This window comes from Rhipicephalus sanguineus, chromosome 1 (genome assembly GCF_013339695.2).
Source record: "Rhipicephalus sanguineus isolate Rsan-2018 chromosome 1, BIME_Rsan_1.4, whole genome shotgun sequence".
Classification (NCBI taxonomy): domain Eukaryota; kingdom Metazoa; phylum Arthropoda; class Arachnida; order Ixodida; family Ixodidae; genus Rhipicephalus; species Rhipicephalus sanguineus.
Genome location: NC_051176.1, coordinates 332,849,563 through 332,871,110, shown reverse-complemented (window position 1 = coordinate 332,871,110; position 21,548 = coordinate 332,849,563). Strand labels below are relative to the sequence as shown.

The 21,548-nt window shown below is 47.2% G+C and overlaps 2 protein-coding genes across 2 annotated transcripts; one reads left to right on the top strand and one right to left on the bottom strand.

The window, feature by feature from the left end:
• Nucleotides 1-1,627: 1,627 nt before the first annotated feature.
• Nucleotides 1,628-2,467, top strand: LOC119384099 (tetraspanin-33). The gene has a single exon (XM_037652396.1). It carries the CDS (start codon nt 1,628-1,630, stop codon nt 2,465-2,467), a length of 840 nt encoding a protein of 279 aa, XP_037508324.1.
• A 7,023-nt stretch (nt 2,468-9,490) lies between these two features.
• LOC119388809 (tetraspanin-33) lies at nt 9,491-10,486 on the bottom strand. Its single transcript, XM_037656212.2, has one exon. It carries the CDS (start codon nt 10,370-10,372, stop codon nt 9,530-9,532), a length of 843 nt encoding a protein of 280 aa, XP_037512140.1. The 5' UTR covers nt 10,373-10,486; the 3' UTR covers nt 9,491-9,529.
• Between the last annotated feature and the right edge of the window lie 11,062 nt (nt 10,487-21,548).

Genomic DNA, 21,548 nt, shown 5'->3' with positions numbered 1-21,548 from the left:
CCAGCGCGCTCCGCCGGCGATCGGCTACGTGTCCGGCGTTCCGAATTATTGTAGCGTTAGCTACACTGGCCTAGCCGAGCCAGTTTCGCGTGGATCCTCGAGAGCCGTGCTGCGCATGCGCGAGGATCAGTGATGTCACGCACTGGAGCCGGCAGCTCGCGCGCACCTCCGCCGCCGCCGGTCTGCGCTTTCCAGAGGAGTGACGTCGTAGCCTTGGCAGACGTATTGGCGCCGGCGCGCGCGCAGCTATTCGCCTTCGCTGTGCAGTCGCCGTCTGACACTGCGCTGGAGCCGCTTGATAGCGCCTCTGACTCGCGTTTGCCAGTGTGGTATAGCCATGGAGAAGGAGAGCGCAAATGCTGCTCAACGGCGCAGAAGAGCGGAGAGGCTTAACTCATCGGATCCCGAAGTAGTTGCCTAGCAAAATAAATATACATGTGCCACATAATACGTATACCGTGTGCGTGTCATTGGAGCAGCAGTAAGCATGATAATCAAGCTAATCCTAGACAATCAGGAAGGTTAAGAATAATTAGCTGAACCTTTGCTAACGCTACGTTATCCTGGCTTAGCCGAGCTAAGCCACTGCAACATTTTTTTCTGGGAGCGCCTGTACCTCGGCCACCATGAAGCACGATGTACAAGCGTATGCAAATGCGTTGATAACAGAAGATTACGGTGACATGGACAAAGGAGATAAGCAAGAGATGAGCAAGCCAATTTTTTATGATTCGCCGCAAAGTCTAACGGAGATATCGTTTACTGAACACCAAACAGAACAAAACGTCCGATATCCCTTGCATAGCTCATGCAGGCCAGTTTCGAGCAGTGATATGGCGCGCGCAGGCCATTGACGCGGTGGGAAATCCAAGCTACGTACCGAATTTTAATGGGAGGTGCGCACGGACGATGATTTGAGCAACATGAATTTATCTGATGGCATGGTGTACAATAGAAGCGTGGGCCCTCATACATTACGCCACACTCACGGCTCGCTGACATCTTCTTATTTAGGTGTCTAGAAATGTCGAGACAGCAGTCGCGGTGGAAGTAGCATTAGGGGCCCTCCGGAAATTTCGGAAAAGGCGACAAAGAAATAGACCTCACGCATCGGCGACTGCTATCGTATCATCACTGTCTGATTAAGAGTGCATAGAGGGCAAACCTTATCCGCCCTATACATGCCTGAAAACGCACGGTATATGTACCGTTCTGTCGCTGTAAAACGTGAGTAACCGTAATAAAGCGTCTTCATAATTTTTGTAAAATACCATGATCCACGGCAAAACGCCCTTGTTGAAACACCCAACTTTTTCAGTTTCTTTTTTTATTTTGTTCGCTTGACTACATCACAGAGTAGCTGTAGAGTGCCAGCGTCACTCGTAAAAGGCGTTTTTCCACTACGCGCACCATATTTATAGGCTGATCAAATCTTTAAATTTCGTAGCAATGACAACAGCTACAGGAGAAAGGGCATCACGCATGCGGGTTCCTTGCCACAGAAAAGGGCGGAAATAGAGGAAGTATGTCAAACCAAAGCCAAGGCCAGAGCTTTAAAGGCTGTTATACCAAGTCCTGGAAATACTGCGCGTGACACCGCAACCAAGGTCGCCACAACTGCTTAGCCATGTCCATACAGCTGCTGCTTAAGGGGATACTCTTTTTTATGAACTTCGTCTACTGGTTCTTCGGAGGCACAACTATGCTCATGGGCGTCTACCTGTTCATGGTGAAGGTGCGCATCCTGCACCGCTACCTCGACCTAGCTTTTGACCCGGCGGTGTTCCTAGTCGTGGTCGGCTGCCTCGTCTTCGTCATAGCTGGACTCGGATTCGTCGGAGTGCTGCGCGAGAACACGTGTTTCCTCCGTGCTTATGGCTTGTGCCTGTCCTGCATCCTGTCTGCCGCCTTTGTGGCTGTGTTGACCGTCGTGTGGCCCACGCTGAGCCCGTCCGACAGCTCGCGCCTCGAGAGCGTCCTGAGGCGTGCCGTGGTCATCTACAGGGACGACCCAGACATGGAAGACCTCGTCAACACGCTCCAGTCGTCACTGCGCTGCTGCGGCATCACCCATCGGGGCTACCTGGACTGGCAGCACAACGCCTACTTCAACTGCTCCCAGTCGAACCCGAGTCGCGAGCGATGCGGCGTGCCCTATTCCTGCTGCAGAGACCGGGGCCATTTGCCGAGCGTGATGTGTGGCTACGGCGTCATGGACACGTCCCGCAGGTCGTTTGCCTCGGTTGAGCGCTCAGTGTACACGCAGGGTTGCTTGCAAGCGTTGGCGGACTTAGTGCGGGAAAACTTGTCTTTGGTAAGCGCAGTATCGGCGGTAGCTGTTGGGTCGCTAGCCGTGGGCGTAGCCGGTGCCTGGTTCCTCGTAGAATCCATTGATGAGGTTAGGCGGGCTGTCACGCTCCAAAGCAGGGCTGTTACTCAGTCGATGGCATGTATCGAACAGGTATAGGTCACTTGCGTAAGTGGAGCCTTTACAAGTAACCTTACGCGTTACTTGTCTTTAACGTATTTATTTGATCTCTTTTAACCCTTCTTATGTTTGCAACTTTATCGTTTATATTGTAAGCTTATTTTTAACTTGGACTGCTGATATTAAATTTTATTACAAGCGTTATAACAGCTTGCTGTAAGCATCCGTCTCTTGTTTCTTGCATGTTTTACTTGACTGTAGTATATATAGTACTTTGTCAAATCAATGTTTAATTAAATAGCTATGATGTAGCCGCAGATGTCTTACATCATTCCGCTGCTCTACAGAACAGATTCGGCCTAAGGCACACTGGAATGTTCCTTAGCTATCTTGTTTAGTACCCCGTGCTCCAATACTCTTACTTATAAATTAGAAGAGTTCATTTCCCGTTCATTATTTTGTGTCCACCTCAACAACTAACCGTTGCCATTACTGATGCCAAAAGTTGTTTTCGTCGCATCGCAAACTCGCAATCTCTCAAGGGTAACTGGTGCATTTCTACTTATGCTCCATAATTTTTTTACCACCACAATTGCGAAACGCGCTTCTTCTTTCGCTAGTTTTTTGTTTGCAGATGTTTTCTCTGGTAGCACGCAGTGAGCTGCTTTTTGAAAAGTGTCCTGCGAGAGCTACTGAAGAGACTAAATTCTTGCGACCGAAGCAGAAGTGCTGTTTAGCCCATGCAGTTTGTATGTTTGAATCGCAGTGTTTCTGAGCAAGTCGGACTGTTACAAGTCAGTTATGCAAGCGAACATCTTTGTTGCAAAGCGCTTCGTATTTCGGTCGCAACCCAATCATTTCTTAGAAAGCTTGCATTACTGCGCAGTCAAGAGATCCACTTGCAACTGGAAAAATGTTGGCAAGGTTTTCTTTCATACCACGACGAGTGACGCATATAAGGGCTGTTAGCCGTGTTGGCGGTGACTGCTGGCATTTCTTGCCATTGACAAATAACGAACATGTGCGGTGTAGTAACACTGGTAAAAAACATGGAAGACGCTTGAGATTCGCTTTCAAGAGTTTCAAGAGTGGAACGTGAAAGCGCAATCGGGTCCCGTTCGCATCGTCTTCTCATTCGCCTGCCATGCTTCCCTTCTCGGTTGACACCTCAACTGCGTCGCGAGGAAAGCAACGTATGTGCGCGCATAACATTGGTAGTTTTAAGCCCACATAGAGTGCCTACTGCAAGTAGAGTTGCCAAGTGCCCAGTACGACATATTTTATCACTTTGTGAATTAGCGAAGTACCCACTACGCGTCTGCAAAGCAATAGGCGCACCTGCACCTACGCAGATGAACATTATGTTGATGCTGTGGCTGATGGTGATGATCAGTTATGCCTCAGCGCTTTGTAATGGATGGGCCTTTAAACCACCCACTCGTTGCGCAATTTGCCTGGTTGACGCATCGTGCAAGTTCATGCTTCTGCCACGCAATATTACACGTGTGAATGCGATTCCCCGCGCTACACACTGTAAACCACATTGCACTGTTAAAGCGGTTTAAAACAGCCTTTTGACAAACAAGGATTTGCAAAAACGGTGGTGTAAGGATATCTTGCTTCACTAAATAGCATTTTGGTTTGAGTAGGGGTTAATCTTTTGCCTAAAACGCTCTTTATGAGCTAAGGGTGTTATGAGTTGAGAAACACCTGTGGCCCATACGACAGAGTGTCATCTGATAATTAGAAAACGCTAATTTAAAGAGCATTAAATATTCGGTGAGATTTGATGAACAGATTTGTCTGTTTTAGGGCTACGTACAAGCCCTCCATAAATTTGCACGTATTCTGTGAATGTTTATTGCTTATTCATGCACAACAGAAATATTCCCAGCGAGACTAACTGGTAGGTCAAGATATTAGGGCGATATATTTACCAGATGGTGTATGGATGTGTAGCGCGAGCGGTCGGGGTGGTGTTTTAGACTTCTATATTTGAAGTGTCGGTCTGTGTGCATCTTTGGTAGCCTATTCGACGCTGGTGCAATTTGACGTTTTATCTGACTGGCAGCCTTTTTTTTCAGTGATAAGGGTGCTTAGACTGTTGGAAGCCCCCATGATAAGAGAGTTTTGCATCGCGAAAGTTCCTTTTTCTTTCTAGGGTTAAGGGTGTTAGTTATAGACATGGTAAAAGCACCTTCATGATGTAAATTAAAAAAAAGTCAGTTTCATCGCAAGGGCGAAGCAATGAATGCGATAGCAACAAATTGTAGTGTTACGTGAAGTGAGGCTGGCAGCTAACTGTTTTGTATCCGATCTCGCGTAACTACAGAACACTGGTGTAAGAGAATACGGCCGCTCCAGGGAAGTGCTCTCCGCATAGTCACTTCGCGTTGAGAGCGCAGCACGTAGAAGGGTATACGAGCCGTCCGCTGTGATGGCTTTCGAGATAGCGCGTGCGCCGGCGATCGCAGCCGCGCCCGTAGAACCAAAGTTCAAGGTAGTCGCTGCTCGCACGACAACACCCCCCCCTATCGCTCCCCACCTCGCGTCTTTTTTGATGGTCGTTAAAGATAACGGGGCGTTTCCTGTGTGCTTCGATGGCAGGGCTCCCGAGCGGGGTGATGTTATCGCATGCACCCTGCGAGCGACGGAAACGGGCCGGCTCGTTTGTTCTCTGCTACGGCCGCATTCGTCGGCACCGCTCGCGAGCTTTTACCCGCGGTAGAACAACAACGCTCGGGGGGGATCATATCAATTTGGACTTCATACCGGAAGGACATGACGGCGACGGCAACGGCGACGGCAAAAACCCGTCGAGACTGTCCATATATTTGCTATCGCAATAAAACGGCAGGAAGGGGAAGATGGAAGCTTGCGATGAAAAAATCCGTAAACAGGGGGTGGGTGCTCGAGCCGATGTTTCGACAAGTGGCCTTCTTCTTCAAGGCTGTAACTGATTTCCTTAGCACTTGCGTGTATAGACGTATTCCACCACCCCTACATCACGAAAATGCAGTGGCGCTGTCGTCGGGCGTTTAGTTTCGTGCGGTAGGCAAAAGCTGCTGTGCTTATCGCAGTTGTTGCTGTGTTTTTCGCTGGTGCGTGCGCTAGAACAGTGTTAGTTTGTCGTCGTGAAAAGAAGAAAAAATAGGTAACGGACAAGCAGTGTCGCGGAAGTTATACATGCAAACGACAAGGGCGATCTCGGCGACTCTTTCATCCGTGATACGCTAGCGATAATGCTTCAACTACATGCTGTAAACAAGACGGTTACGTACCTGTCAGGTCCGCCAACCACGGGCGGTGGCTCTCTCCGTATGCTCAAGTCGAGACCGCGAAATGCGTGCAGCCCTTAAACAGACTCGGCAAGTTCCGCGAGTGCTGTTGTTCTGTGAATTCTGACAGACATGGAAATATCGTGAAGCGCACCGCATCCAGAACAGCCATGTACGATGCACTTCTGTCAGATGTCTCATCGCAGCCGCATGGGATTTGGAAAAGCATAGTCGAAGTCATCCTTTCGTTGGCTGCTTCGTTAATGAACCGTGCCCACGCAGAATGAAACACATGCGCCATGACCAAGCCACACCGTTCGTTCACGCGAGTACAACGAAAGCTTTTTGACGCGTCTAAGACTTCTGCTGTTATATCAACAATGGCAACCGTTACAATGCTATCCGCAATGTTAACCTGCTTTGAGGTAAATGTGCTCGCTATGCCTCCACGCAAGGCTTATGCCAAGAAATGCGGTGCGGCACATTGCAATGACAAACGCTTCACAAAGCTAATCCTTTCTGATGGGTAAGCCGCCTCAAAATATAACCGATGAGCCGGCGTGGGAGACAAGTTCGCGCGTTTTACAGCTGCGAATAATTTCTTGTGACGATCTTCGCAAACAGCTGCTGAAAAAAAAAAAAGCTTATTCCATCTTTCTTGTGCCTTCCTGTGCAAATAACCGCGACACTGCTTGTCCGTTACCTATTTTTTCTTCTTTTCACGACGACAAACAGCGCACGCACCAGCGAAAAACACAGCAACAACTGCGATAGGGCACAGCAGCTTTTGCCTACCGCACGAAACTAAACGCCCGACGACAGCGCCACTGCATTTTCGTGATGTAGGGGTGGTGGAATACGTCTATACACGCAAGTGCTAAGGAAATCAGTTACAGCCTTGAAGAAGAAGGCCACTTGTCGAAACATCGGCTCGAGCACCCACCCCCTGTTTACGGATTTTTTCATCGCAAGCTTCCATCTTCCCCTTCCTGCCGTTTTATTGCGATAGCAAATATATGGACGGTCTCGACGGGTTTTTGCCGTCGCCGTTGCCGTCGCCGTCATGTCCTTCCGGTATGAAGTCCAAATTGATATGATCCCCCCCGCGCGTTGTTGTTCTACCGCGGGTAAAAGCTCGCGAGCGGTGCCGACGAATGCGGCCGTAGCAGAGAACAAACGAGCCGGCCCGTTTCCGTCGCTCGCAGGGTGCATGCGATAACATCACCCCGCTCGGGAGCCCTGCCGTCGAAGCACACAGGAAACGCCCCGTTATCTTTAACGACCATCAAAAAAGACGCGAGGTGGGGAGCGATAGGGGGGGGGGGTGTTGTCGTGCGAGCAGCGACTACCTTGAACTTTGGTTCTACGGGCGCGGCTGCGATCGCCGGCGCACGCGCTATCTCGAAAGCCATCACAGCGGACGGCTCGTATACCCTTCTACGTGCTGCGCTCTCAACGCGAAGTGACTATGCGGAGAGCACTTCCCTGGAGCGGCCGTATTCTCTTACACCAGTGTTCTGTAGTTACGCGAGATCGGATACAAAACAGTTAGCTGCCAGCCTCACTTCACGTAACACTACAATTTGTTGCTATCGCATTCATTGCTTCGCCCTTGCGATGAAACTGACTTTTTTTTAATTTACATCATGAAGGTGCTTTTACCATGTCTATAACTAACACCCTTAACCCTAGAAAGAAAAAGGAACTTTCGCGATGCAAAACTCTCTTATCATGGGGGCTTCCAACAGTCTAAGCACCCTTATCACTGAAAAAAAGGCTGCCAGTCAGATAAAACGTCAAATTGCACCAGCGTCGAATAGGCTACCAAAGATGCACACAGACCGACACTTCAAATATAGAAGTCTAAAACACCACCCCGACCGCTCGCGCTACACATCCATACACCATCTGGTAAATATATCGCCCTAATATCTTGACCTACCAGTTAGTCTCGCTGGGAATATTTCTGTTGTGCATGAATAAGCAATAAACATTCACAGAATACGTGCAAATTTATGGAGGGCTTGTACGTAGCCCTAAAACAGACAAATCTGTTCATCAAATCTCACCGAATATTTAATGCTCTTTAAATTAGCGTTTTCTAATTATCAGATGACACTCTGTCGTATGGGCCACAGGTGTTTCTCAACTCATAACACCCTTAGCTCATAAAGAGCGTTTTAGGCAAAAGATTAACCCCTACTCAAACCAAAATGCTATTTAGTGAAGCAAGATATCCTTACACCACCGTTTTTGCAAATCCTTGTTTGTCAAAAGGCTGTTTTAAACCGCTTTAACAGTGCAATGTGGTTTACAGTGTGTAGCGCGGGGAATCGCATTCACACGTGTAATATTGCGTGGCAGAAGCATGAACTTGCACGATGCGTCAACCAGGCAAATTGCGCAACGAGTGGGTGGTTTAAAGGCCCATCCATTACAAAGCGCCGAGGCATAACTGATCATCACCATCAGCCACAGCATCAACATAATGTTCATCTGCGTAGGTGCAGGTGCGCCTATTGCTTTGCAGACGCGTAGTGGGTACTTCGCTAATTCACAAAGTGATAAAATATGTCGTACTGGGCACTTGGCAACTCTACTTGCAGTAGGCACTCTATGTGGGCTTAAAACTACCAATGTTATGCGCGCACATACGTTGCTTTCCTCGCGACGCAGTTGAGGTGTCAACCGAGAAGGGAAGCATGGCAGGCGAATGAGAAGACGATGCGAACGGGACCCGATTGCGCTTTCACGTTCCACTCTTGAAACTCTTGAAAGCGAATCTCAAGCGTCTTCCATGTTTTTTACCAGTGTTACTACACCGCACATGTTCGTTATTTGTCAATGGCAAGAAATGCCAGCAGTCACCGCCAACACGGCTAACAGCCCTTATATGCGTCACTCGTCGTGGTATGAAAGAAAACCTTGCCAACATTTTTCCAGTTGCAAGTGGATCTCTTGACTGCGCAGTAATGCAAGCTTTCTAAGAAATGATTGGGTTGCGACCGAAATACGAAGCGCTTTGCAACAAAGATGTTCGCTTGCGTAACTGACTTGTAACAGTCCGACTTGCTCAGAAACACTGCGATTCAAACATACAAACTGCATGGGCTAAACAGCACTTCTGCTTCGGTCGCCAGAATTTAGTCTCTTCAGTAGCTCTCGCAGGACACTTTTCAAAAGCAGCTCACTGCGTGCTACCAGAGAAAACATCTGCAAACAAAAACTAGACGAAAGAAGAAGCGCGTTTCGCAATTGTGGTGGTAAAAAAATTATGGAGCATAAGTAGAAATGCACCAGTTACCCTTGAGAGATTGCGAGTTTGCGATGCGACGAAAACAACTTTTGGCATCAGTAATGGCAACGGTTAGTTGTTGAGGTGGACACAAAATAATGAACGGGAAATGAACTCTTCTAATTTATAAGTAAGAGTATTGGAGCACGGGGTACTAAACAAGATAGCTAAGGAACATTCCAGTGTGCCTTAGGCCGAATCTGTTCTGTAGAGCAGCGGAGTGATGTAAGACATCTGCGGCTACATCATAGCTATTTAATTAAACATTGATTTGACAAAGTACTATATATACTACAGTCAAGTAAAACATGCAAGAAACAAGAGACGGATGCTTACAGCAAGCTGTTATAACGCTTGTAATAAAATTTAATATCAGCAGTCCAAGTTAAAAATAAGCTTACAATATAAACGATAAAGTTGCAAACATAAGAAGGGTTAAAGAGATCAAATAATACGTAAGTATACTTACGTATAAGAGTACAAGTAACGCGTAAGGTTACTTGTAAAGGCTCCACTTACGCAAGTGACCTATACCTGTTCGATACATGCCATCGACTGAGTAACAGCCCTGCTTTGGAGCGTGACAGCCCGCCTAACCTCATCAATGGATTCTACGAGGAACCAGGCACCGGCTACGCCCACGGCTAGCGACCCAACAGCTACCGCCGATACTGCGCTTACCAAAGACAAGTTTTCCCGCACTAAGTCCGCCAACGCTTGCAAGCAACCCTGCGTGTACACTGAGCGCTCAACCGAGGCAAACGACCTGCGGGACGTGTCCATGACGCCGTAGCCACACATCACGCTCGGCAAATGGCCCCGGTCTCTGCAGCAGGAATAGGGCACGCCGCATCGCTCGCGACTCGGGTTCGACTGGGAGCAGTTGAAGTAGGCGTTGTGCTGCCAGTCCAGGTAGCCCCGATGGGTGATGCCGCAGCAGCGCAGTGACGACTGGAGCGTGTTGACGAGGTCTTCCATGTCTGGGTCGTCCCTGTAGATGACCACGGCACGCCTCAGGACGCTCTCGAGGCGCGAGCTGTCGGACGGGCTCAGCGTGGGCCACACGACGGTCAACACAGCCACAAAGAAGGCGGCAGACAGGATGCAGGACAGGCACAAGCCATAAGCACGGAGGAAACACGTGTTCTCGCGCAGCACTCCGACGAATCCGAGTCCAGCTATGACGAAGACGAGGCAGCCGACCACGACTAGGAACACCGCCGGGTCAAAAGCTAGGTCGAGGTAGCGGTGCAGGATGCGCACCTTCACCATGAACAGGTAGACGCCCATGAGCATAGTTGTGCCTCCGAAGAACCAGTAGACGAAGTTCATAAAAAAGAGTATCCCCTTAAGCAGCAGCTGTATGGACATGGCTAAGCAGTTGTGGCGACCTTGGTTGCGGTGTCACGCGCAGTATTTCCAGGACTTGGTATAACAGCCTTTAAAGCTCTGGCCTTGGCTTTGGTTTGACATACTTCCTCTATTTCCGCCCTTTTCTGTGGCAAGGAACCCGCATGCGTGATGCCCTTTCTCCTGTAGCTGTTGTCATTGCTACGAAATTTAAAGATTTGATCAGCCTATAAATATGGTGCGCGTAGTGGAAAAACGCCTTTTACGAGTGACGCTGGCACTCTACAGCTACTCTGTGATGTAGTCAAGCGAACAAAATAAAAAAAGAAACTGAAAAAGTTGGGTGTTTCAACAAGGGCGTTTTGCCGTGGATCATGGTATTTTACAAAAATTATGAAGACGCTTTATTACGGTTACTCACGTTTTACAGCGACAGAACGGTACATATACCGTGCGTTTTCAGGCATGTATAGGGCGGATAAGGTTTGCCCTCTATGCACTCTTAATCAGACAGTGATGATACGATAGCAGTCGCCGATGCGTGAGGTCTATTTCTTTGTCGCCTTTTCCGAAATTTCCGGAGGGCCCCTAATGCTACTTCCACCGCGACTGCTGTCTCGACATTTCTAGACACCTAAATAAGATGTCAGCGAGCCGTGAGTGTGGCGTAATGTATGAGGGCCCACGCTTCTATTGCACACCATGCCATCAGATAAATTCATGTTGCTCAAATCATCGTCCGTGCGCACCTCCCATTAAAATTCGGTACGTAGCTTGGATTTCCCACCGCGTCAATGGCCTGCGCGCGCCATATCACTGCTCGAAACTGGCCTGCATGAGCTATGCAAGGGATATCGGACGTTTTGTTCTGTTTGGTGTTCAGTAAACGATATCTCCGTTAGACTTTGCGGCGAATCATAAAAAATTGGCTTGCTCATCTCTTGCTTATCTCCTTTGTCCATGTCACCGTAATCTTCTGTTATCAACGCATTTGCATACGCTTGTACATCGTGCTTCATGGTGGCCGAGGTACAGGCGCTCCCAGAAAAAAATGTTGCAGTGGCTTAGCTCGGCTAAGCCAGGATAACGTAGCGTTAGCAAAGGTTCAGCTAATTATTCTTAACCTTCCTGATTGTCTAGGATTAGCTTGATTATCATGCTTACTGCTGCTCCAATGACACGCACACGGTATACGTATTATGTGGCACATGTATATTTATTTTGCTAGGCAACTACTTCGGGATCCGATGAGTTAAGCCTCTCCGCTCTTCTGCGCCGTTGAGCAGCATTTGCGCTCTCCTTCTCCATGGCTATACCACACTGGCAAACGCGAGTCAGAGGCGCTATCAAGCGGCTCCAGCGCAGTGTCAGACGGCGACTGCACAGCGAAGGCGAATAGCTGCGCGCGCGCCGGCGCCAATACGTCTGCCAAGGCTACGACGTCACTCCTCTGGAAAGCGCAGACCGGCGGCGGCGGAGTGCGCGCGAGCTGCCGGCTCCAGTGCGTGACATCACTGATCCTCGCGCATGCGCAGCACGGCTCTCGAGGATCCACGCGAAACTGGCTCGGCTAGGCCAGTGTAGCTAACGCTACAATAATTCGGAACGCCGGACACGTAGCCGATCGCCGGCGGAGCGCGCTGGCGGATAAATACAGGCAAACACGGCGTATGTGTGGTCTCCCTAGCGAGCAAGTTTCGCTCCGTAGTGCATCTAGATTGGCGTTATCTTGCTACAAAATGGTAGCGTTAGGTGCCATTTAGCGTTATGACAAGGATGGCTGGGCGGGTCGGGGCCTGTAGCATACTACACACCGTAATCTATAAATATAAAGGCTTGTGGATTCCTTGCGGCGCCTGCATCCATTCTGGGAGACTACGTGGGAGTGAGGTGGCATGGCTACAATGGCATCGCTGCCTTCTCTGCAACCGTGTTAGCCTGTTCTGCGAAGTGTTAGTTTTTGCTTAATTATCTTCCGATCCGTGTTACTACTAGCTTGGTAGTACGAGGACAATGTGGACAATTACTTGGTCGTCAGAGGCTCAGGCCGCCTTTACTGCTGTCAAGCAAGCGGTCGCTCACGCCGTGGTTCTTATTCATCCCGCGCAGCAACGCCCCTACATATGACCACTCGCTTAACAGATGTGTCTGTTATGGCGGCAATAAAACAGTTTACAAAATGAAATAAGGCGGCACGTTCGTCAAGGCCAATGTCATGCAGAGGAAGTGATTTCATGCATACTCTAATAAGCTCTACACGACTCCACAGTCTCTTACTTTCGCACCACTTTACGTGGTTAGCATATATTCTTGCACCAATCAATTACGGAATGTGGCCGCGTGGTATCGAGTATTCTTACGTTTTGATCGCGTATTTTCGTTTGTTGGCGCAGGCACTCATTTTCTTTTGCGTATAGACTTTCGCGTGAGGCGGCATATCTCGCGATGCGGTATGCCTTGTGACCGATGCTTAATTATATTTCTCCGCACATCCATCGGCCCTCTTTTCGGTATGCTGTCTCGATAGGAAAAGGCAGAAATTCGTGTCACTGGCATGGTTCAAATAAGTTCACGTCTCTTTATCAATCCGGCGGTCGGTATGCTCATGCTTGCATCAAAAGAAAACGACACCCTTTACCAGCGCTAGTCACAGTCACCTACCATAAATATTCTGATCAAATGATAAATAGCGCCTAACGTAGCAAAGGAAAAAAGTCACCCAAGCACACGAACACGCACGCACGAAGGCTTACGCTCTGACGCGCGTGCATGCGTACACACGGCTTGTCACAGACACCACCCACCAAGCCCCCCTTATCAAAACGCTAAGGGGCACCTAGGGCTACCGTTTTGTAGCAACGCAACGCACTATATGGGAGCAACGCTTACTTGCTATAAGGAGACCGCGCACGCGCAGACTACGGTACTACATTTCTGCGGGCGCGCTCCGCCGGCGAGGGGCTGCGTGTCCAGCGTTCCGAATTATTCTGGGAGCGCCTGTACAACCATCTTGACCTGTAAATTTCTCTGACAGAAACTTTACAGCTAAAAGGGCCCCGAACCAACCCTCGGGCATGGTAGAAATTGGGAGTTCTGCATTCGTGAAGTAACTTCGAATGCTAAAGCGTAATGTTGAATCTAACAGTGCACCGTCTTACATTCCGGTCATACGGACATCCGTGAACTCTTTTTAACGCATTGATCTTTATGTCAGTGGAGATTAGCTCCGTCATACACGGTCACCCTTATACTTTGCGAAAGTTTAATGGAACTTTTCGCGCATGGAGCTCGGCGATCTCCCTTGACCTCGAAGGGAGTGTTCTCGTCCCCAGTAAGGCATAGTTGCGCAAAAAATTGCGAACACAAAACCACCGCAATAAACAAACTAACGAATTTTAGCAAAATTAAAAGTTGTTTATTTGCATAATACGTTTATCACGCGCACATTTCCAAACTATTGACGCGCATGAGCGCATCTACTCTCAAAACCATGCCTTGCGAAAATCGTGCCGCCATTTTGAATAAGTATCTCCGCGTGCGCCGCTATATTTAAGTCTGTGGATCTCTTTCTGTTCCTATTGTGGCGTTCTTTATTCTACTTCAGAGTTATTGCAAGTCATAGCAGTGAGCGACACAGATGCTTCGTCGTCCCCGTGAGTCACTACGGCAGCACATGCGAACAGGACTGGGACACCGCCGCATTGCATCGAATCAACGCGACGCCTGTGCCCCTCCAATATATTGCAAGGACATCGTGACTGAGGCGATATCGTAATTTTAAAGAAACCCATGAGGCGTTCAGTGCGTCTGTCTACGCTCAACCAGCGCTCATGTTTGATTAAACGCGCATCAAAACAAAAGTGCACTGTTGCCCGCGTCACTGCCAACATTGCTCTCAACATGCTACACGTATATGTTTCTGTCATTACGGCCAAAACAGCTTTTGCATTGTAATTTTAAGAAATTATGCGTTTTGTGAAATATACGCATAGCGTAGAGCGTTTTCAGCGTAATTAGACACGAAATTTTGTGTGCGGACGTAGGTGCAGTATCACATATTGGGGCCCTGGGGAATTGTGTCCAAAGCTCGTAAAAGTGGCGTGCGACACGGTCCCAACTCCATCGCCATGGAACTCCTGTACACAGTATTATATTTATAGAGTTCAAATGTGTTTATTGGTGCCCTTGTGACAGGAGTATAAATCGGCCACCCGATTAACTGGCAATTGAGCGTGGAAGCTTGGAAGTGCCGGTAATCCATTACAAAGCAACGCTGCGTTAAATATCGCCGGTACAGCGCAACAAATGTAGGGTGGAAAACTGAGATAGGAAAGAGCGCTGACTCAACTCTGACTTTCAACGCTGCGTGTGTTGGACAGCGCTGTGTCTGTGGCGGTCTTTCTTGTCGCCGTGTATTTCGCGCTGTATTTACTTGCTATTAATTGGCGAAGCATCACGCGAATTGTTGCCACACAAGACTCAAACGCGTCGTCGACCTGGTGGGACCCATGTGTCCAGGGGCGAAGTAAGAGGCGTCAAGGATATCAACCATTCACCCTGTCAACATATATGCATCCACAGCGTAACTCAATGTAGAAAAAAAGCGTTCATGGCGTAATGGTTGAATTATTAGGTTATGTGTTCGAATCCTGAATGGAAACGTTAATGATGTTCATGTCTTCCATCTTATTATTGTTAATTGTGTTCCATTTTTCACATGTTTACTTTTTCTTGTCCGTTCTTCGCGTTAGGAGGCGCTGCTATCGTGTACAGTATGTCGTTATAGACGAGTTTCCGCAGCGGCGCACGGGCGCTGCCATGATTAATCACGTGATCGTAACTGGCCTTCCCCCAGCCATTTGCCCCAGCCAACGCATTTTGCCAGCGAAGCGGCCGTGGCCGTACCACACAAGCTGGTTGCAGCAGGGTGTAAGCAAGTGACATGGGGTAGCCAGCCGGTCTAAGAACTGGCTAACCTCCCTGTCTTTCCGCTTGTTTCTTCCTTCCTCAAGTGACATGCTTGCACAGCAAAACATAGTTCTACATGCAATCGCCACAAAGTTGGAAACGTTGAGACATTTGCGTTTGTTTGGTACGTACCACGGCACAACGATAAGCGATATGTTTAATCTACTTCGTATTTATGGTGTATGCTTTTATTTATTGAATTAGCAACCGCCAGTAGCTGGAGTTACAAGCCAACATGGCAGCACCCATGCAGACGCGACAGCCCGCTTCGATCCGAACACGCGCTTGCTACTCGCCCACTGTCCTCACAGCAATAAATAAATGGCAATATCGGCCATCGCTTTGTGTCAGCTCACGCTGGAGAAAAAGCGTCAGGTATGCTTTGTCTTTATTATTGCGATAAGCTGTGTTTAGCCATGCCTGCTAAGACTTGTCTCCGACAATATGAGAATGAATCTTGGAAACACTGCAAAATACCGACGAGTACATTGCTCTCGAAGCTTCAGGACGCGCATATAAAGCAAATAAATGCGTAGGTTTAAACTTACGGGCCACACAGCGCAGGACGACGACGTGATAAATGCGAGGCGGAAGGAAACTGCATCCACAGTTGCCGCCATGTTTACTTTTCCGCCACTGCCGTCTGCTCGCTTTTACTCGCGTGCGCGCAGACGCTATGGGAACAGTGCTGGGCAGTATCGAAGATACATGTATCTTAGATACTATCTTAGATACTCTTCGGGTATCTTGTATCTGTATCGTGATACGCCTGGCAAGACGTGTATCAGTATCTGTATTTCCGATACATTTAAGAATGTATCGTGTATCTTAAGGTGCAAGATACTGCGATCGCAACGCCACGGTGCGAAACAATAAACGTTGGTTGAACTCCGCTTCTCAAGCTGATACTGCTCCCACTAAGCCACCAGATTAAAACTGAAGACAGTGACATTATTTCATCTTTCCGCCAGAGTTGTCCAGCGAGGGCCGACGATGAGCTCTGAGCGTCCCTATCGAGGGAGCAGAGTCACGTGGTGGCGCTAGCGTCGTTTAGACAGACAAACACGCGAACTTCTACGCCCAGACGACCTTTGTTTCCACGGTCTCTTCTTATCTTTTTAGTTTTGTCAGCGCTATGACACTTGACTCTTTGCCACTGTCCTGTGCCGCGTACTCCAATGCGCGCGGTGTCTTTTGCATAAATTCTGATGCCGCTGTAGTGTCGTTATCGAAGTTTCTCTTGCGTTGTGCTTCATTATAAAGTCTGAAGAATGCAAGGAAAGGGATTTCTTTGCGTCTCGTGGATTTCACACATCGGCGACTTGAAGTACTTCGTCAGTGCAAGTTTGACTTACATCAATGAGACTGACTCATATGCAGACAAGATTCTAACAGCTATAGCACCACCGGTACCGATGCTGGATCTAACAGAACAAGCATTCACTTAACAGAAGCTATCTTGGCGTACGTCTCCTTTTCTTTTATTCAATGAGTTCTCGAAACTATAATTTGATTGTTAGCACAAGTTTTTTTTAAACTGTCATTTTTCATCCCATACATTACCTACGTCTCTGTATAGCTTTTTTCGGGTCTGCTTACGGCAATATTTCTTTAACGTGCTGGCAAGGTAAGCTCTCTGCTTTATTCTTACTTTTAGCTGCCTGCATCATTCCTGCTACTGTTTACAGACTTATATTCCACTTAAGTTTACTGTTATGTCAAGGCGACGTTGAGAACAAATATATAATAATCTGTGCGTGCTTGGACTATACAGTAACAAAAATTCAGCTTACTGCATAGTAAAATAGCGAAATTGAGTTTTCATGATGACAAGGTAATTATTGGGAGCCAACTCAAAGTTGTTAGCAAAGGGATTTGGAGTAAACATGTTTTTTACAAAATGCTCCGTTTTTCTAATGAGCGTGCCAATGGGCCGGTTTAAGCTATTTTTAAATAGGCACTGGATTTTCTGTGGTCTTACCTTAAATACCTAACTGCGGACATATCTACTAGCGCGAAAAACACACAAAGGACGAGGTAAAGACGGCGGACAGGACGCAGCGCTGTCTGCCGTCTATTAGCGCTGCCTCCTGTCTGCCGTCTTTACCTCGTCCTTTGTGGGTTTTTCGCCGCTAGTAGATATGTCCGCAGTTAATATACACCAACTAGCCCAACTCGCTTCTCTAATATTAAATGCCTAATTGTCGTAGCTATTAGGGGTTACCCGCCGCGGTGGTGGTTATGGTGCTTGAATGCTGACCCGTAGGTCGCGGAGGCCGTATTTCGATGACCGTGTGCTTATATTCGAGCTTTAGAACACCACGTGGTCGAAATTTCCGGAGCCCTTTACTTCGGCGTCCCTCATAATCATATCGTGATTCTGGGATATAAAACGAAACAATTATTATTAGCTCTTCGGGGTGCCTCCTGTATCGTGCTTAGAACTACATCGTGCTTCTTTGGTACGGTACCGCTTTTCTATTTTACGTAGTTACATTTGTTTTTCCGTTTTAGTCTTCACTAATCACCAAGTAATTGGAGCTCTAAATGGCAATATAGTGTGAATAGCGGCTGTGTCCTGCGGCGCTTTGTGCAACTATAGAATACGTCTGACACGTGACACGTTTTCTGGGTTTTATGTCCTCTCATGGAAGAAAAACTGTTAAAAGATAGCGCATTACTGAGTACGTCGCTAACGAAAGCTTTACGCCAGCAGATATATAGAATATAAAAGTCGTTGCAGTTTTATGTCCTCTACGTAAACACGATGAGTCGCAAAGAATATCGCTACAAGCGTTGTTGCTTATGTTACCTGTCCGATGATCGGGTATTGCGAAAACCGTGATGCGTTTACGGGCAAGGTAGAACTCTATAGCGGTATTTGCACCTATGTGCGGAAGCTTCTTATTGAAGTTCTTGTGATTAGATGGCATCCCGTCGGCAAGCAGAGCAGCGACTCCACCCAATTACAAAAGCGACAAGCAAAAACCGCTATCAGCGAAGTGTATAAAGAGCTGCCATGTTAAGCAGCTAAAGGAACCGCAATAAGTTGTTCCGGAATGAATGACATACTTTGAGCAAGAAATACAAAATTTTGAAGTACTAACAGACATTTCATTCAAATTAAGCAAAATTGGTCGCAGTTAATAAATTCTCAAGCAAACACTTTGTGCACCGGTGTTAAGCGCTATATTACGGTGTATACAGATATATAATAACAAATTTCCGAATGTATCGAAGTATCTTAAGATACAATTGGAATGTATCGTATCGGATACAATCAGCGTTGTGGTATCTTGTGTTGTATCGCGATAATATTTCAGAGTATCTTTGCCCAGCCCTGTATGGGAACGCCGAGCAGACGACGCGACGCGGATGGAGACATATTGAGCAGCGCTGCCAAAGGCCAGGGCAGGGGGATGGCCATGGAGACTGTCACGGTAGAGGGACGGCCACGGTGCGGTGGCGCCATCTAGTTTTGGTTGAACAAACCAGCTGCGGAAAATCGTCTATAGAGCAGGAGTCTCAAACTCACCTCAGCCAGCGGGCCGCAATCACTACCTCTGGTCCCGCGAGGGCCGGGACAGTGAAGAGGGTTGCAGCAGAAGGGAGGGGGGGTAGGGTTTAGAACAAAATGTCAGCTTACGCTGCCACTTGAAAGCAGGCATTTCCCATATGTCATATATAGGTCACTTCTGAAGGGGATTTGGTGCAACGTTTTGAGAAACATATCGATACTGATCATTAGAATGACTGCAATGTGGACGCCAATCCTGAAATATAGAGTTTTTGTTCCACGGTTATGCTTTACAGCATGGTGACCACATGGGGTGCCTCAAGAAAAGAATGATTAAGACCCATCACGTCCATGTAGGTTATGAACAACCTTACCGCGAAAAAAATAATGGGACGAACACCGTAACATGCGCGGCGGGCCGCTAGCGAGGTGTACGCGGGCCATGTGTTTGAGACCACTGTTACAGAGAGTTACGCTATAGCGTCTGTGAAGAGAAGGCAGGTGTGAAGAGAAGGCAGGATCACCGTCTCGGAAATCATCTTTTTCCATTCGACTGCCTGACCTATTCTTCAATCGTAATTATTAACAATCGTTCTGACTTCAATTGCCTCCAGCTGTATCATCAACCGCCATTATAACAGATTGCCCGTCTTCTCTTCATTTTTCTTTCATCACTTTTCATGATGTCGAGGGCAGCTGCCCAGACCGTGTATTTTGGACCATATATTGAATACTCTAAAAATGTTCACTTGCACTGCATAATTACCTGTATGGTGTCTTTAATGCATTTTTGCATTACGAAACCCCTTAAACAACAGCCCTTGTGGGCGCTATCAGTACACGTATAAATAACATAAATAAACAGTACATAATTTCTCATCTTTTTTAGAAGCATTCTATACTCTGGTGCCGAGATCGTTACATCTAATTCGTTCGGTGTGGGTGCCAACAAGGAGTTAAGCTAACCCCCTTGTGTGCCAGGCCACAAAGGTTCAATCCAAAATGAACATGGGGGAAGTATTCGTGATATCATCCCTTGATGGTCCTCTAATTCCTATATTGCCGACGTCGGCGTTTGTCGGCAAATAACCTCTCCAAATTTTGTTTGCGTCTGATTTCTCGCAGCTTAGTTTTCCTTGCAACAATCGACGGTGTTCTACTACAATATCAGTGGTATAAATTAAGAGACTACGTTGCCATGTCCGCCCCCCTCCCCCCCTCCTCCCCGTGAACTTTAGCCTTCCCAAGTCTCGCCTCGCTCAATCACCTCAGCGCCCTTATTTTCATGAGAGTTATTCTCAATTAGAGTTGTTTTTAACGTGTCGCTGGTTCCCACTTAAAAGAAAAAGATTTTTTTTTAATCAGTGCGATCATAATAAGATATCATCTTTCGGTGTGTACAGCTCTTACAGCTTCAGACAACTCACGAGCTCTAAAGACATTCCGCGCATTAATACCGCCACAGCTGAAGCTCCTAAAATTATTGGGGGTTCCAGGTCACTGTAGGCTACAATTAAATGGAATGGCCCATTCCTAACGCGAGCATCGCTCGATGGCCCAATAACTGCGGTACTCCCAGTAGTAAAATATGTCACAGCGATCAGATATAGAAAATTAGCAATTTGTACAGATATGACGGAAACAATAAAGAAATGGGCGGAATATCAGCACCTAACATTTCCATGGAAACATCAGTGGAGTCAGCCTAGACAATCAGAAGTTATGATAACCAGGTTTCGATGCCGTGTCACTCCATTCAACCTACATTTACACAGGGCTGATGCAGCGATATCGCCCCTGTGCCAATTCTGCGAAGAAATAGAAACTATTGAACATTATTTTTTGTCATGTCGCAGATATTCATTACTTAGAAAAAGACTTCTCTTTATTCCGTCTTCCAAGATAGGTTTAAGCTTAACTGCAGAAATTGTACTAAACTTCGGGACCTCCCTTTTGGGATATTATCACGGGAACGTCTTTGATGCGTTTTGTAATTTTATTCAAGCTACTAAACGTACTCCATGTTAATCTCTACTTTAACAAATATTTGTAAATTAATTTTTTTTAAGTGTGTTAAAATCTAACATATCTAGTCAAACTTGTTCTGGTCAGATTATTAGAGCTGTCTGGTCTGCTTGCGCCATCGCACAATACTTGCAGAATTTCGTTAATATATTAGATGTTATTTTCTTTTTTATTTATTAACTTTTTTTGTTAATGAGCATTCTTCAAGTTATCATCGAAATGAGATGACACGAAGTCTTGGCCAATCATCCGGTGTGGGTATGGGCCATAGTATTGAGGATTCAATCTATCTATCATCAGTTTCCGAAAAGTAGGCTTAAATTTGACACTGACGGTGGTCCTTTCCAGCAGTGCGACTGTACTGCGCCACAGGAACGTCGATGAAGCCGTATGTCATTTTCTGTTCGAGACAGCAACAATTCTAAATTTTTCTTTTTCTAACTGTTATAAGGAATTACTGCATAAAATTGTTCGGGAACATTTGGCAGTTTTCAATTAACTATTCTTTTTGTTTCAATTTATTTTCAACTTCATTTTTCTGAACCATTGCGCCACCCTATTCATGGCTGATAGCCCAGGGTCGATTGCACCCAGTTAAACTGACCAACCAGCCGACTGCTCTTCGTCTTCATTTTGTGGTGGGAAAGCCGCCAGCGCCATCGTGTACATCCGCGCGTGTCTCAACGT